Source organism: Haliotis rufescens, unplaced genomic scaffold (assembly GCF_023055435.1).
Source record: "Haliotis rufescens isolate VD_foot unplaced genomic scaffold, xgHalRufe1.0.p SCAF_15, whole genome shotgun sequence".
NCBI classification, from domain to species: Eukaryota; Metazoa; Mollusca; class Gastropoda; order Lepetellida; family Haliotidae; genus Haliotis; species Haliotis rufescens.
The window spans coordinates 871,273-887,282 of NW_025963835.1; the positions used below are offsets into that span (position 1 = coordinate 871,273).

Sequence of the window (16,010 nt, forward strand, 5' to 3'; positions counted from 1 at the left end):
ACTTTTCAAACCTCTTAATTGGACCACCGTTCTGATTGACGGACATGTAACGCATCAAATATATGTGACTAAACATTTACACACATTAATATTAGCCCCGGGCACGTATCCAGCTCCAATTTATATTTGATAAAAACAATATTAGAAAAAAATATTAGAATAAGCGACAGCCTTAATTCAGCTTAAAATATAGATATGCATGATTGATCTGCAAGAAAACCCCATGGGGTTTTCTTGCAGATCATAGTTGTCAGCAAAGTAATACAATGAAGGATCCCTGGAATGTCCAATCTCGAACGTTCTCGTGAGAAGCAAACCTTGGTCCAAGATGTCGGCGATAAAGTCTCTGAATCCGAAAGCCGAAGTTGCTAGGGCTTCACAGGCCCTTGCTGTCAATATAAGTGCAGCAAAAGGTCTTCAAGATGTCCTTCGCACCAATCTCGGCCCAAAGGGTACCATGAAAATGTGAGTTTACACAAAATAACCATGAGTTTTCGAAGCCGACAAGCGTCGTTACTAAGAACATTCTGGAAACACGTGCTCTAGGCCTACATGCTGTTTTCTGTAAGTCATGTCGGTACTTGTTACTTAGAGGCGTTTTACAAGTATTCCGTGTGTGAAAAAACGACAGTGGTTCTTTGAATAATTTAGATAGTAAAATGATGTTTACCATTCTTACCGTGTTATAAAAAACAAAGGTGGGTGGTAAAGTTGTCGTGGTTTGGATGCAAAACATGGGTGCTGGCGAAACCGGCCCCGTCTATGTTTGCTGTACACTGCCCCATATGATTAAAAAAAGACCATGAATATGATAGAAATTAAAAAGTTTGTATTTCTGCTGTTACTTTAACGGTTATGGTTAACGTAGCCTCGTGTTACAGGGGGGCGGTCGGGTAGCCTAGTGGTTAAAGCATTCGCTCGTCACGCAGAAGACCCGGATTCGATTCCCGACATGGATACAATGTGTAAACCCATTTCTGGTGTCCCCCGCCGTGATATTACAGGAATATTGCTAAAAGCGGCGTAAAACCATACTCACTCACTCCTGTTACAGGTTTTCGGATGCTAAAGAAACATTCATGCTTTTCTCTCTAATCACATGAACAACTGTAAAATATTTTTCACTTATGAAAGCAACTTTCTCTTAAAAACAAGCCATCATCTGAGCATTTATAATGTCAGTGAAGCTACACCCCAGCGTTAGAAACAAACAGTTTTAGACCCCTAGTCCTTATAATGATAACATATAGCAAAACCCTTAAAAATCGCAAATTTCTACTTGTCCTTATGATACCTTATTTAGTGGGCACTTTGGCGAGGACTATAGGACGAGTGCCAATTTCTAACGCTGCACCCCCTGTTATTAGCACCAGTAATTCACGATAAACTTGGCCGTCTGGAAACGTATGATGTCCGAAAACACGATCTGATGATATATAAAAGTAATGAATTATTTTAGAAGTTTGCACATTTAACATGTTTAAGAAATCAAGGAGCGACTCAGGTGGCTAACACTATTGACAGCCATAGATCTAGTTCTGTCAAAATCAAACTCATTTTAGGGAGTAGCACAGAATTACGGTTACTGCAGCTAAGGATACAATCTTTATCACGTTTATGTTAAAAAAAGAGCCACTTAAAATCTAACTCATAGGCATGAAGATATGTAAAGAGTATATCCCATGCTTATGGCAAATTGAAAATATTTGTCTAGGGGCCCCTAAAGCCTCTGCTCATTAAACATCACACTGAATTTCATAACATATTAAACCACAATCACTGCTTTGTCTGGTCGAGATTTTGTCCTCACAAAAGTGATTAAGGGGCGCCGGTCAAAACGATACACAAGTTAAATTTGTTTTCGGAGATCAAGCAGTAGTGAACAAACATTGATGAAACTTAAACTTTTTCAATAGAAGCTTTTTGGCAATTCTGTACCCTTTTTATGCGTTGCTGTTAACTTTTCTGTAAAAAGAATTCTGTTCTATATGCAAGAAAATATGGACTGTCACATCCATTTTCGGTCTTAGTACAGCATTACACTCAGATTGGTCTAAACATTGGTCAGGCGTCACTTACTGAAGCAAGGTGCTTAGTATGATACAGTAGCTATTTATAGTTATAGTGTAGCTGTAGTCAAGTTTTGATCCCTGGCTATTTGTGAGTGGTCTTATGGCACCAATCTGTTACCAGTCTGACTCAGTTACCATGGTTACTTACTTGTACTAAGTTGTAGTAATTTCATTCATATACCTTGATCATGGTGATATTTGCTTTAATTCTTGGTTATCAGCATGATCAGGCTGAGAAGACTGTTAGTAGGAAAAGCTTACATGACAATCACGTTGACATTCAAATGGCTCTGAAGGCAATCAGAATTTTAACAGTGATGATTATTATGAATAGTTACGAGATTGAACATTCAGGGATTTTTCCAACACCTGCTCAGTCCGATATTCGACCCCAAGTCAGCAGCAAATGTAGGTACAAATTCCCAAATAGGAATTACACATTTCCCATTCATGTTATGTACAGGATACAGTAAATATCTGAATGGCTATGAAGAAGTGACTTGTATACATTGACCAATTTGAGCAAAAAAAACCCCAATGTTTTTCTAAATTGACTGCCAGGGGCCCTTTGTTTGGAATCCCTTCCCTTTCATAAACACTATTAAATGAGCAAGAGGAATAATATTTGTGTACTTGTTTGTACACAGAATTATTGCTGGCAGTTGTGCATCAACACTGTGTTCTTGTTTCAGGCTTGTGTCCGGAGCTGGAGACATCAAGCTGACGAAAGATGGAAATGTTCTGTTACATGAGATGGTAAGGAAATATCAACATTTCTTCATCTTGCAAAACAACATCTGTTTTCATCATGGTCATGGTTCAGGGTGTTATGGTTGTGTGGAATATGAATGTAGGAGCGCATGCATAATGGTAATAATTGTATTCAAACTATCACTGAGAGGAAAATGTGTTTCAAAATATCTCTAGTTCACCACCCCAACTCACCCACAGTGCTTCAGATTGCCAGGCACATTGAGGAGCAAAGGAATGATCCCCCCCATTTCTGAGCAATCTGCGTTATTTGTCCACTGACTTCATTTCTGAAACATAGCCCTTCATCATGATCATTTTGAAAGACGATGTAAGTCATGGGTCACTCTTTATCCCTTAGTAATAAGTAACTCTAGGTTTGTTACAGCAATATATATTTGATAACCTGTCGTGTTTGCAGCAAATCCAGCACCCTACCGCCTCCCTGATTGCAAGAGTGGCCACTGCTCAAGATGACATCACAGGGGATGGCACAACGTCCAACGTCCTCATCATCGGAGAGCTGCTTAAACAGGCTGATCTCTACATAGCAGAGGTAGGGCAGACAAGGCATTTTCTTGAAGGATTATGGTAATCTGTGTGAAATTGGTATTAAACATGAAAAACCAATTGCCAGGTGCCATGATATTTTGGACTTGGTGTATGAAGAGGATTGTTGCGCTTGTAATCAAACAATAGCAAGAAAGATCGCAGGGGTTTAAAGTCCTGAAATTTGGGCACTTCACTTGATCAGTGTCCATGGTGCCATGTCAACATTGAGAATTTTGAGACTTCAGCAATCAGCATACAAACTTTTGACACAGTCCCTAACATGTCTAAGGGGTATGTCGTTGTATGCCATATTAGTGTTCAGAACTACGCTTGAACTGTCAAACACTGTATAGGCTGCCATAAAAGAATGTCAGATTATTTCATCTGTATCTGTTCCTTGGCATGAAATTATTTTTCTTTTGCAGGGACTACATCCTCGTCTGATCACCGAGGGGTTCGAACTGGCCAGAAACAAGTCTTTGGAGGTACGTCATGATTATTCTAGTGAGGGTTTTATAGTAGCTTGATGGTTTGAAGTTTGTAGAATTATACAGATAGTTTACTGCTGCATACAGGTCAAAACTTACTCCTAGTACATACATCTGTGAGTTCCTTTGAAGGTCCGAAAAAAAGGTCCCAAACATTATTTGCTAGTTGTTTGAGTACTTGGGTAATCAGATTCACATCACTTTTTTATGGGCTTGATGATAAAATTGTTTTGTGTTTGCGTATATAGGTTTTGGATGAGGTGAAGATTGAGCGCACAATTGACCGTGACACGCTGGTGCAGGTGGCACGCACATCTCTCAGGACCAAGGTGCACCAGGAGCTGGCTGATCTGCTCACAGAGGTAAGCTTTCCATCATGCAGCTGGCATTTATATTTATACACCCATTCTTTCCAAAAGGCCAAAGGTATTTGTTCCTTATTCTCTTGTGTCAGCTCAATATTGATGCTTTCAAGTAGGATTTGTTTGTTTGTTGTTTAACACCGTTCTCAGCAATATTCCAGCTATATGAAGAAAGCTATTGAGAAAACTGTTTTGTATAATCTTTTGAGTTTCTGCTGTATCTTCATGTTCATACATTTGTTTTGACTAACTGATTTTGAAGATGTTACTTTTAATTATGGTATATTGAGGGCTTGTTCTTACTAGTTTACATTTTGTATTGATAAGTAAGTGATGATAAGAGAAATGGAGATGGTGATGTCATGGTGGCAAATGGGTCCAGGGAGTTTATCATAATAGAATGTACCTGTGAAGATCTGGGTTAGCATTGGTCTTAAGCAACCCATGCTTGTCCTAAGAGGCGATTATGCTTGTCGTAAGAGGTGACTTTGCTTGTCGTAACAGGCTACTAACATGATCGTATGGTCAGGCTTCACAGCCCGTTGTCATATATGTAGCTGGAATATTGAGTGCGGCGTTAAACAACAAACAAAACAGATCATAATAGAATGGAGATATTATACACTGGACAATTGAAGATGCTTCGTTTTGGAAATATGTGCAAATCTCATTAGATTAGATCTTTTACTTGTGATTTGGATACCTCTTCCCTGGGAGAACACTCCAGAAATATAGATCTGAATTAAAGAAAAGCCACACAGAACACAAACATTTCCTCAATGGTGAAGGGACGGTCGGGTAGCCTAGTGGTTAAAGTGTTTGCTTGTCACACCGAAGACATGGGTTTGTGTCCGGCCATGGGTCCAATGTGTGAAGCCCATTTCTGGTGTTCCCCGTGATGATTTTGTTGGAATGTTGCTAAAAGCGGTGTAAAACCATACTCACTCACTCCTAAATGGTGAACCCCTTTGGGTGTTAATGCAGTGAAGCTCAAGACCGACAGGGTGTATAAAAGTTCCACAATATATATAGCATGGTCTTTATTATTCTCCATTCAGAACTGCCTGTTTATGTTTGTGTTCAAGATACATAAATCAGATATACTGCTCTGAATATTTCACCTGGTTACGTAGACAATTGGGACTGCTGAAAAACGTGATGGAAATGTATCAAAACAGAAAGGATCTGGTTTTAATGAAATTGTGCCTTTTTGTTTGTTGAAAAACTGCAGAAAAAGCCTAGTGGTTAGCATGGTTAGAGACTCTACTCTGTTGCCCCCACTATGATAAGCAATGCCGATGCACATCCTGATAAGATGCTGTTTATCTTCACCATTGCAGCATGTTGTTGATGCTGTGCTGGCCATCAAGCGCCCAAATGAGGCCATTGACCTCCACATGGTGGAGATCATGGAGATGCAACACAAGACTGACATGGACACGACGTGAGTTTTAGCTGCTATAGGTTTATGAACAATTATCTCCTACAGCAAGGGCTTGAGGTATGTTTACTCACTGGCAGGGCGTGTGGAAAATCAGTGCTGAATTGTATGACTTGTGGCATGAGTTCCCTGGACAATAAAAAACCTGCTTCAGTTTGGCAGACAACCTTCAAATTAGCTGACATGCTGTCAAGTTTGTTAAACATTGAAACTAGAACTAAATTATATAGCTTTGAAAACGTGTAAACTTCACCATTATGACCAATCGAACTGATGCCAGTGTATTGTTTAATTTTGATCATGCTGTAGCACACTTTCTCCGATGGCTTAATCACAGTTCTGATTGCTTGATAGACATCAGCCAATTGTAAGAAGTCTTGGCCGGACATATGGTTTTCGTTTGTTCTTTATAAAAAATCAGGATGGTAGACTTTGTCTCCGAAAAAGTGAATTTTTCCTGTTTAAGTCACAATTTTAGTATTTCAACGCCATAGGGGATGGTTTTCCCAGCTCCCCATTTGGTAATAGGAAAATGGTTACTTAGCAGACCTGTGAAGATCCATGTAGACAATAAGTCTTAATCAGTTAATCAACCCATGCTTACCGTAAGAGACGGCTATGCTTGTAAGAGGTGACTATAGGCATCAATTGGGCAGGCTCACTGACGTGGTTTATGCATGTCTTCGTATCTCAATTGCATGGATCAGTGCTGATGATGTCAATCACTGGATTGTCTGGTCCAGAATCAGTAATTTACAGAGTGTGGTGTTAAATAAACACACAAACAAACTTAGCATCCCATTTCATCAAGAGATGACTCGAATGAGGATCAGAGGACATTTTGACTGATTGAAATTATGAATTTACTTTCGCCTGAACATGAAAGATAGCTGTAACACTTGTTAGTTTGGCTGCTTATTTCCTTGCTCACTATGAAAACCATATGGTGTATGCTGGCTAGGTTTGTGCGGGGCCTAGTCATGGATCATGGATCTCGTCACCCCGATATGAAGAAGCGAGTTGAAGACGCCTACATTCTCACCTGCAACGTCTCACTGGAGTATGAAAAGACGTAAGTAGCAAAACTTAACATTTCATGACTAAGACATGTAAGAAGGCACATTGTTATTTATGACTACTCATATTACCATGTCATTTTATGAAGTATATTTATTAAGATTGCTATCAACATTTTGTCAGCAGTTAGGCAACTAACAAAGCTGAAAATAATAGCTAGTTTTTGAAATAAAGTATGAAAGTCGAGGGTTGCTTGTCCTTTCCCAAATGTTAGAAGAAAATAATGAGGGAATCTCTTCATATCTCCCTGCTTTGTATATACTATGTTCCTCTATCGCCCTCCACTACAAACAGCTTGCAGTGTAGTTATGATTGGCTGTTTTAAGTAAGGTTATGAAGTTAGGCTGTTTATAACTAAAAAGAATTCTGTGCATGAATTTTGTGCAAAGCCTACCATTGCTTGACATAGTAGTAGCGTGCATAGGAGACGGTCACAAGACTGTTGCATGTGTTGTCAAGGGTTAATATATGTAGGGTTAAGGGTAGGGTTAAGCAATGTATGTTTAAGGGGGATGGAGGAATGTAGTGCATACATGAAGTATTGGTAACAAGTGTTACAAACCTATATGTTTATAATAAAGCAGACCGCCTCCGTGGTAGAGCGTCTGCCCGGAGAGCAGAAGGTCCGGGGTTCGATCCTTGGCCGCGTCATACCAAAAGATGTTAAAAGATGGTACTTGTTGTTACCCTGTCTGGCGCTCGGCATTAAGGGGCTAAAACAAGGACTGGTCGGCTCGGAGTCGGTATACTGTGTCTGAGTTGGGTATTCATGTAAAACTGCGGCATGGTATCTCAGTGTGCTAACACTATAAATCGGCATCAGTCCGGACTAGTACAAGCAGCCACAAAACCACACGTGCATGCACGTCGCTATATACGTGCAATAATCTTGGACGCGACGTTAAACTCCATTTCACCTATAATAAAGCAGGAAAGTCGAAGGGCCCTGTCATAACCCTAATTCTGTATGTTGGGTCCCTTGATTCAAATAGGGGCGGTCGGGTAGCCTAGAGGTTAAAGTGTTCGCTCGTCACGCCAAAGACCCAGGCTCAATTCCCGACATGGGTACTATGTGTGAAGCCGATTATTGATGTCCATCGCTGTGATATTGCATGAATCTTGCTAAAAGTGGCGTAAAACCATACTCACTTGATTCAAATACCATAGAAGACCTCACAGACCCAAGGGTCCCCAAATTGGAACACTGAAGGATTCATGACTAATGGGAGATAACTCCTAACCTAACAATGCAAAATCCTTCATAATTCATCATACTGTTTGTGATGTTCAGAAATAGTGAGTTAAAAAATGGGAGCCTGACTATTTCTTGCATTTGTAACATGATATTTGCACTTTATTGAAGCAATCGATAATTAATGTTGAACACTCATAATACTAACTTTATGAATGTAGGGAATGTCACTGAAGACATTGTCATACTTTTCTGTTCTTTTCCAGCGAGGTGAACTCTGGTTTCTTCTATAAGAGTGCTGCGGAGAGAGAGAAGCTGGTAGAGGCAGAGAGAAGGTTCATTGATGATCGGGTCAGGAAGATCATTGAGCTGAAGACCAAAGTGTGCAAAGGGAACGACAAGGGATTTGTTGTCATCAACCAAAAGGTAGGGCCTGTGATTCTCGGGTACAGCTTCAACAGCAACATTAGTCTAGGGATTTACCAGGCTCTTTCGGATTGGAAGTCCAGTAATAAATATTGGGATCTAAAACATAAGTATGGGGTTCAAGGCTGGCGAATTATGACACACTTCGCTGATTCCAAGAATTTAATTTCATTGTACATGCTGCAAAGCTTTTATCTTCAAGCCTGTTTTTGATGTAGATTCTGATGTTAGATTACGAAAGTCACCCAGTAAGTTTGAGTGTATTTCTTACCGGACTGTAGAGGTCAGTTATTTACTATTCAAAAGAATTTAATGACCACCTGATTCTTTCATATCACTAACCATGTTATGGTTGATATAAAATTTCTTTATTATTTTACATAATGACCGATATTTTTCAGTTTTACTTGTTTAAATGCAAGTCCAGAATGGACAGTAAATTCCTGGCTCTGAATGAACTGCAACATGAATAGTGTTACCATAATTGTTAAGAACAATGAGTTGCATTCAATGCAATAATTTAGAAATAAGCATTAAAGCCTCTTCGTCTGTTGGTCCTGTTATTATTGAAATACAAGTCAACTTGACCTAACCATCATGTAAGTCCCTGTGTTATTAATCTGAAAATATGAAACACCAACTTAAGCATATAAGATACAATTTGCATTTCCTATTTCTTGCAGGGAATTGATCCTCTGTCACTGGATATGTTTGCCAAGGAGGGCATTGTGGGCCTGCGTCGGGCCAAGAGGAGAAACATGGAGAGGTGAGTCCGTGTTCTTAAAGAAGCCCATTTCTGATGTCCCCCGCCGTGATATTGCTGGAATATTGCTAAAATCGGCGTAAAACCATACTCACTCACTCACTTAAAGAAGGCAGAGATACAACATGTGTGTTGGGCAGTAGGGTACAGTAGGGTTTATGTGTCCATTTGTCGTACTGAAGACCCAAGTTTGATTCCCGACATGGGTACAATGTGTAAAGCCCGTTTACGGGGAAATTACTAAAAGCGGCATAAAAGCCCACTTACTCAAAACCCCACTTGCTCACTCTATCCGTGAAGATCCAGGGTAGATAAGGTCTTCAGCCCATGCTTGTCGTAAGAGGCGACTAATGGGATCGGGTAGTTAGGCTCACAGACTTGGTTGATACATTCATTGTATCCCAAATGTGTGGATTGATGCTCATGATGTCAATCACTGGATTGTCTGGTCCAGACTTGATTATTTACAGACCGCTGTCATACAGCTGGAATATTGCTGAGTGCAGCGTTAAACAACAAACTAACAAAGAATAATGTAATCGTGTGGCTGGTAATGCTTTCAAAGTCCCAGGATTTAGAAGGTTACTGCCCGTGCTGACATTCAGTCTTTACATGTTGTGTACTGTGTTTGCTACAGTGTGTACCTTTGTCCTCAGACTTGCCCTGGCAGTAGGTGGGACAGCTATGAACTCCGTGGATGACCTGACACCGGATGCACTAGGCCATGCTGGACTCATGTATGAACATGTGCTGGTAGGTCCATACTCTATCAGTTATGTTGGAGGCTGATTATTTTATGCCATTGAAAATAATCTTTGGCATCTTGTTTGTTTCTCTCTCAGAAAGTGTTCGAGATTGAAAATCTGGTACATATAAATAATGGTTATTATTTTCAGATACATACCAGAATATTTGAAAGTTCTAAACCAAACACTCCCTGATCATTTACATTTATAGACAACAGTTGGTCTTTCTAATCTTTCAGATGTACAACAATATAAAATGAAAAATCTGAATGAATCGGCTTTGCCCTGATTAACCATTCCGGTCATTGTGGCACAATGGCGATTTTCTCCCATGTAGACTATTTTGCTCTGTGAACCTTGGCTAATCTAGAAATCCAGTCCAGTGCATCCTGTGTTTGTTGTTTCCAGGGGGAACAGAAGTACACCTTTGTGGAGGATTGCAAGAACCCACAGTCTGTCACCATTCTCATCAAGGGACCCAACAAACACACACTGACGCAGATCAAAGACGCTGTCCGAGATGGGCTCCGTGCTGTCAAGAATGCCATTGAGGACAGTGAGTTGAAGTCCACCTTGGATTCTGTTATTTTATAGCACTGGCACCATGACTTTCAAGTTTGACACAAGTCAGTGTAGAACGGTTTGGTTACAAGATATTAACCCAGTAAAAGGTGACTTGGTTGCACATCTCAAGTTTGTTTTATGTGCACATTTCATGGAAATTAATCTGGGTTTGCACTTTTTGATGATTTAGCGTGTAACTTACTTTCCTAACAAAAGAGGGGGCACGGGTGACCCAGTCGTCTAAGGCGCCGCGATTCGCTGTGCAGAGTTGCGCCCCTTGGACACGCCAGAAACCTATGATTCTGGGTTTGAATCCCTGTTCACCCCGATTATGTTTCTAGGTTTGTCAGCACTATACCCGTGCTCGTGGGTTTCACCGAAGCGGTAAACGGCTGAGACCTGCATCACTTCGGGCTTTCCTTCCACATTAAACTGACACGCTGCGATATAACTGGAATACTGTTAAAAGCGGTGTTAAACCCAACTCACTCACTCACTCCTAACAAAAGACTTGATGCTGTTATGGGATGACTATTTGATGTAGTGTATTTCTCAAGACCAACGGGGATATTCATAAATTATTCTTAGAGTGCTTAACAAGCCTTAAGTCTGAGAAAATTCAAAGAAATACCAGAAGTTACTCTTAAATCTAAGAATTTCCTTAAGCCATGTTCATAAAAACTTTTGGCACTAAGAGTACTCCTCAAGTACTTTTAGTGACTTAACCCTTCAAAATGGCCACCATTCATAAACAGGGATATGCCACATGGAACTATGAAGGTGTGTTATTTGAAGTGACTTTGACTGCTGTTATTTATTTCCACACAGTAAATTCAAAAATGAGCATGGGCATAACGAAGCCCATTCTTTGTGTCCAATATCACCGTGAATAGACCAGTGAACATTAGATTAGAATTGGTCTTCAGCAATCCATGCTTGTCATAAAAGGCTACAAATGGGATCTGGTGGTCAGGCTGGCTGACTTGGTTGATGAATGTCGTCGTATTATTTAGATTGATAAAGTGATTGACATCATGAGCATCAGTTATTTACAGACAGCCATCATAATGCTGTAATATTGCCGAGTGTGGCTTTAAACAACAAACAAATCGCCGACATTGCTGATGCGTCAATATTCACCGACTCACTTCACATTGTCCAGTATTTGAATATTGCTGAAAGTGATGTAAAACATTGCTACATAGTTGTGACAGGGTGGAAACCGTAGGCTACATAAATGATGTGTGAATGATACAAGAGAACTGGTTCATGTTTCTGAGGTGAATTGGAGGAAGTGTAGGTCCTCAGTATCCCATATGTATCTAAACAGCTGTTGAAGAGGGTCGGGTGGTCAGTCTCGGTGGCTTGGCTTATTGAGTGGCATCGTTGATCATGCCTGGTCCAGATTCAAACCAGGTTATTGGTTGAATACTGCTGACAGCATTCACTTGACTGGTTTCTGTCCACTGGAGGTAACATGTTGTTTAGTGTTATATGGTAGAAATATTGAGTGCATTGTCAGAGCTATTCTGAGCACACTAGTTTTTGTGTTGTAAAATTGTTCCACTAGAAGGCTGTGTTTCACCAATGTTAACTCCCCACCAGACTGTGTGCTGCCTGGAGCTGGAGCCTTCGAGATTGCAGCCTTCCAGGAACTCATGAAGTTCAAGGACACTGTCAAAGGACGAGCACGTCTAGGTAGGTTCCAACATTAAGTTTGGAAGAAGCTTTCCGGATGCCTTAAAATTGCTTTAGAGACCCGGAAGGTTATTTTTCTAAATCTAAATTTCTATTTCTCATAACTTTTATTCTGAGTTGTTTCCTGCTGCCACATCTTTAAGAAATTATGAAAGAAAAATAAATAAGGTCCATAAAAGACACAATAGAGGAATATAGTGGAACATTGTCAGAGTAAGGACAGTTTCAGAAATCCTGTTCAATTACTCAGGTAAAGAAGTCTGAGATAACGTTGATTGTCAAACAGTGGTTGTTGACACAGATCCTCATGTGTATGTTGCGTCCCAGTTTCTGTTATCGTGTGACTGTCACAGATAAGTGGCGACCTGTGTAGATATGTGGGACGTGAGAACATTATCTCTTGAACTATGTACCTAGTTTCCACACTTTCAGTCATACCAGTTTTGCACTGGCTGAACTTGTAGCATGACTGGTATCTTGTCAAACTTTAGTAATTTGTAATTTAAATTTAAATGTTTACAGGGTGACATAAACAAATTTCAATTTGTCATTGTGACTTGTGAACTTACTTACAGCATGAGTATCTTAGTAACTTTTTTTAAACTTGGAAATATTTGTAATTTTTTCTATAAAATTTTGAGATGTGCATTTTGTGAATAAAGCTAAATGTCATGTTCTTGAATCAGTTGGGGTTTTCCTCCCTCCGTAAGCTGTTACATGGTGTTATGTCTTCAAAGCCGTGTTAAAACCCAGCCCTGTTGCAGTTTTGGGTTAGAATTTATCCCAGGCAACCTGTGTTTGTGGAGGCGACTTGTGGATCAGGTGGTTAGACTCTGTGCTTTGGTTGATTGAGTGTCATTGTATCCCAATGGCTTGGATTTTTGCTCGTCATACCAATCACTGGTTTGTCTGGTGCAGAGTTGCATCCCTTGGGCACGCCAGAAACCTATGATTGGGTTCGAATCCCGGTTCACCCCGATTATGTTTCTAGGTTTGTCAGCACCATACCCGTGCTCGTGGGTTTCACCAAAGTGGTAAACGTACAAGACCTGCATAACTTCGGGCTTTCTTCCCACAGCTGACACGCGATACAACTGGAATACTGTTAAAAGCGGCGTTAACCCAACTCACTCACTCTTGTCTGTTGCAGGTATCCAGGCGTTTGCCGAGGCTCTGCTGATCATCGTGAAGGTTCTCGCCCAGAACTCGGGCCTTGATCCCCAGGAGGCCATTGTCAAACTGCAGCAGGAGTACCTGGGTCCTAAACAGGCAGTGGGACTGGATATCAAGACAGGTAAGACGCAATACTGGATCATGGATAGTGTCACAACACGGAGTAACACAACCCAAATATGGATTCAGAATAAAGTTAATTATACTGATAATGACTTTTCCAGTCTCACCCTTCACACACTTTTCACTGTCACTGTCACTCTAACATACACTTCCCAAATACTTATGATACACAACACTACCAACAAATACACTAATATTGTACTTATACTATATCTCCTAAATCCCTACTAATACATCAATACATCATTGCATCAACGTCTGAACATTAATACATGACAACATCAATACCTTAATGCATCAATACTTCAATACATCGATACATGCATGTCAACAATTTATTTTTTCTCATAATAAGTATTGTAGTGACTGTAAAATGTACAGTAATTGTGTATTAAATTCAATTTTTTTAGGCTGTTTAATTTTGGTTTGAAAGTATTAATAAAATAACTTTCTTTTATCTTTCTCAGTGTATCATTTTCACATTTGTAAAACGTATCAATGTCTTGACTGAGTGGGATACATCGGCCAGGGGGGTCCCTTATTTGTTGTCGATGGACTCACACTCTCGCTCTTACTGTGTCCCCTGTCTGTCCAATGTATTCGGCTTTGCATCCAGCACATCGTATGACATAAATTAATTTTTTGGAAGCACAATTCATATTTTCACGGACATGGAAAGATTGTCCGTCTTTGAATGTTAAAGAACATTGTAAAACATGAGGGCAAGTACCACAATAAGGTCTGTTACACATTTGTACTGTTTTACATTCTTGTTTTCCTTTTGTGAAAGAAGCCCTAATAAGAATCTGTTCAAGATTATGGCCCTGTCTTTTACTTTTAATAAGTTTATTTACTGACATTTTTTGTTTTAGTTCTTTACACTTATTTAAAGAAAACATAGTGTGTGTGTGTGTATATATATATATATATTACAGTGAATATTGCAAATACTTTCTACGTCTCACTGTAACTTTGACATGTATTGCTGTGAGCTTATATGGAATGACTTGAAATGGAAGTCACCTAAAACACCATTGTAAGCAGAACTAAGTTTAAAAGGTCCACGCAGTGCTTTAAAATGCCCAATAGACAAGGATACAAGGGAGTGAAAATACACAAAGAGAACTGTCAGTATCCAATGAGAATTATAACATTTGATTAAATATAAACAGCACTGTTACTCTAGTCTATTCCTTAAGTGTTTCTTCCATTATTGGAGTGAATTTGCTCCCTTGCCATGATCTATACAGAATGAATTTGCTTTTTTAGGGGAGGCAGTCATACCAGCTGATTTAGGAATACTCGACAACTTCCGGGTGAAGAAACAACTACTGCATTCATGGTAAGCTGCCCTCCTGAACCGACAGTTGCTCATACATGGAGACATGGCGAGCATTGCTCTTGTGTCAACCAACTGTTGATCATTTTCACAGATTTGCCAACGAATTGTCTTCCAGCTTGATTTGACAATTTTTGTGGTCTAATTATCATAACAACTTTTTTTTTATGTCCTAGTACCTGATTCTTTTTTTAAGAGAGATTACAAAAATGGTGATAGGTGTTCAGGCTTTGTGACCTGGGTGCCATTGTACAAAACAACCTTAGCGCTACGACTGTCGTAAGTCTATGCTAAGGTATGGGAGTTACGATCACCTTAGCGCTAAGATCGCTTTGTACAACGGCACCCTGGCATAGAGTGGATCATTTTGCTTCCAGTCAGTGGTTTACCTGTTGCAGATGACATAGTTTTGCAGGTTGATATATTTCGTTGAAATATTGTGGAAACAGCTTTCTCTCAATTATTATGGTTGTTTGGTTTGGAGAATGAAAATTTGATCTGATGTTGGACATTTTTTCTGTTTTCAGTACTGTGATAGCCACCAATCTTCTACTGGTCGACGAGATTATGCGAGCCGGCATGTCTTCCCTCAAGGGAGACTAACACGACCATGTGCTGGTCCTAATGTGCTGCTTGTCCTAATGTGCTGCTTGTCCTGTGTCATCTTATAGTGCTTCACCACGGAACTTCATTCTGTCTTCATTGTTAAGTCATAATTTTGGCAAATACTGAACTGTGCAGTCATTAAATTCTTTTTGGTTGTCACGTTGATTATCCTGCTCCAGTGCTATCAGTATGTTCTGTTTTAACATGACTGTGCCTGACAAAATTTGTGAACCAATTTCCAGGAACAGAATGAGGTTACGTAAAGATCTGTGATGTGTTTGTCTCTTTTTCATATGCCCAAATAAACAATCTTGCTAACTTGGTGTTTGTTTATTAGAGATATTTGAGCAGCCCCAATATTAGGCTTAAAAAAAAATAAGAATTGGTTCTCAGGCAATGACTTTTGAAATGATAGGGCCTACCTACATAAACAACCATACAAACTCCTATTGCCACCATGACCATAACACGAGATAAAGAGTAAGCTGTGCACATGTAAAGGGAGGTAACTGCATGTTATATTAGATTGCATTGTTTTTAAGTATTAGGATTATTTTTTTTTTTTTTCAAATGGAAATAAAAATGCAGCAGACTTTATGATGATGCAAGCAGTGCCTGAGAACCAAAACTTTTATTTT

General features: G+C 39.7%; 1 protein-coding gene across 1 annotated transcript; it reads left to right on the top strand.

Moving 5' to 3' along the window:
- Nucleotides 1-282: 282 nt before the first annotated feature.
- LOC124142122 (T-complex protein 1 subunit zeta-like) lies at nucleotides 283-15,690 on the top strand. Its single transcript, XM_046510407.2, has 15 exons — nucleotides 283-465; nucleotides 2,765-2,828; nucleotides 3,244-3,378; nucleotides 3,800-3,859; nucleotides 4,111-4,224; nucleotides 5,565-5,668; nucleotides 6,627-6,737; nucleotides 8,201-8,360; nucleotides 9,044-9,126; nucleotides 9,780-9,876; nucleotides 10,278-10,425; nucleotides 12,039-12,131; nucleotides 13,282-13,425; nucleotides 14,697-14,769; nucleotides 15,294-15,690. The coding sequence occupies exons 1-15, from the start codon at nucleotides 329-331 to the stop codon at nucleotides 15,367-15,369; spliced, it is 1,599 nt and encodes a 532-aa protein (XP_046366363.1). The 5' UTR covers nucleotides 283-328; the 3' UTR covers nucleotides 15,370-15,690.
- Nucleotides 15,691-16,010: the final 320 nt, after the last annotated feature.

Bases quoted from the DNA above. Each gene is read 5' to 3' on its own strand.
- LOC124142122 (XM_046510407.2), top strand. From the start codon at position 329: ATGTCGGCGATAAAGTCTCTGAATCCGAAAGCCGAAGTTGCTAGGGCT. The intron at 9,877-10,277 runs GTAGGTCCATAC...TGTTGTTTCCAG, and splicing joins TCATGTATGAACATGTGCTG to GGGGAACAGAAGTACACCTT. The intron at 13,426-14,696 runs GTAAGACGCAAT...TTGCTTTTTTAG, and splicing joins GGGACTGGATATCAAGACAG to GGGAGGCAGTCATACCAGCT.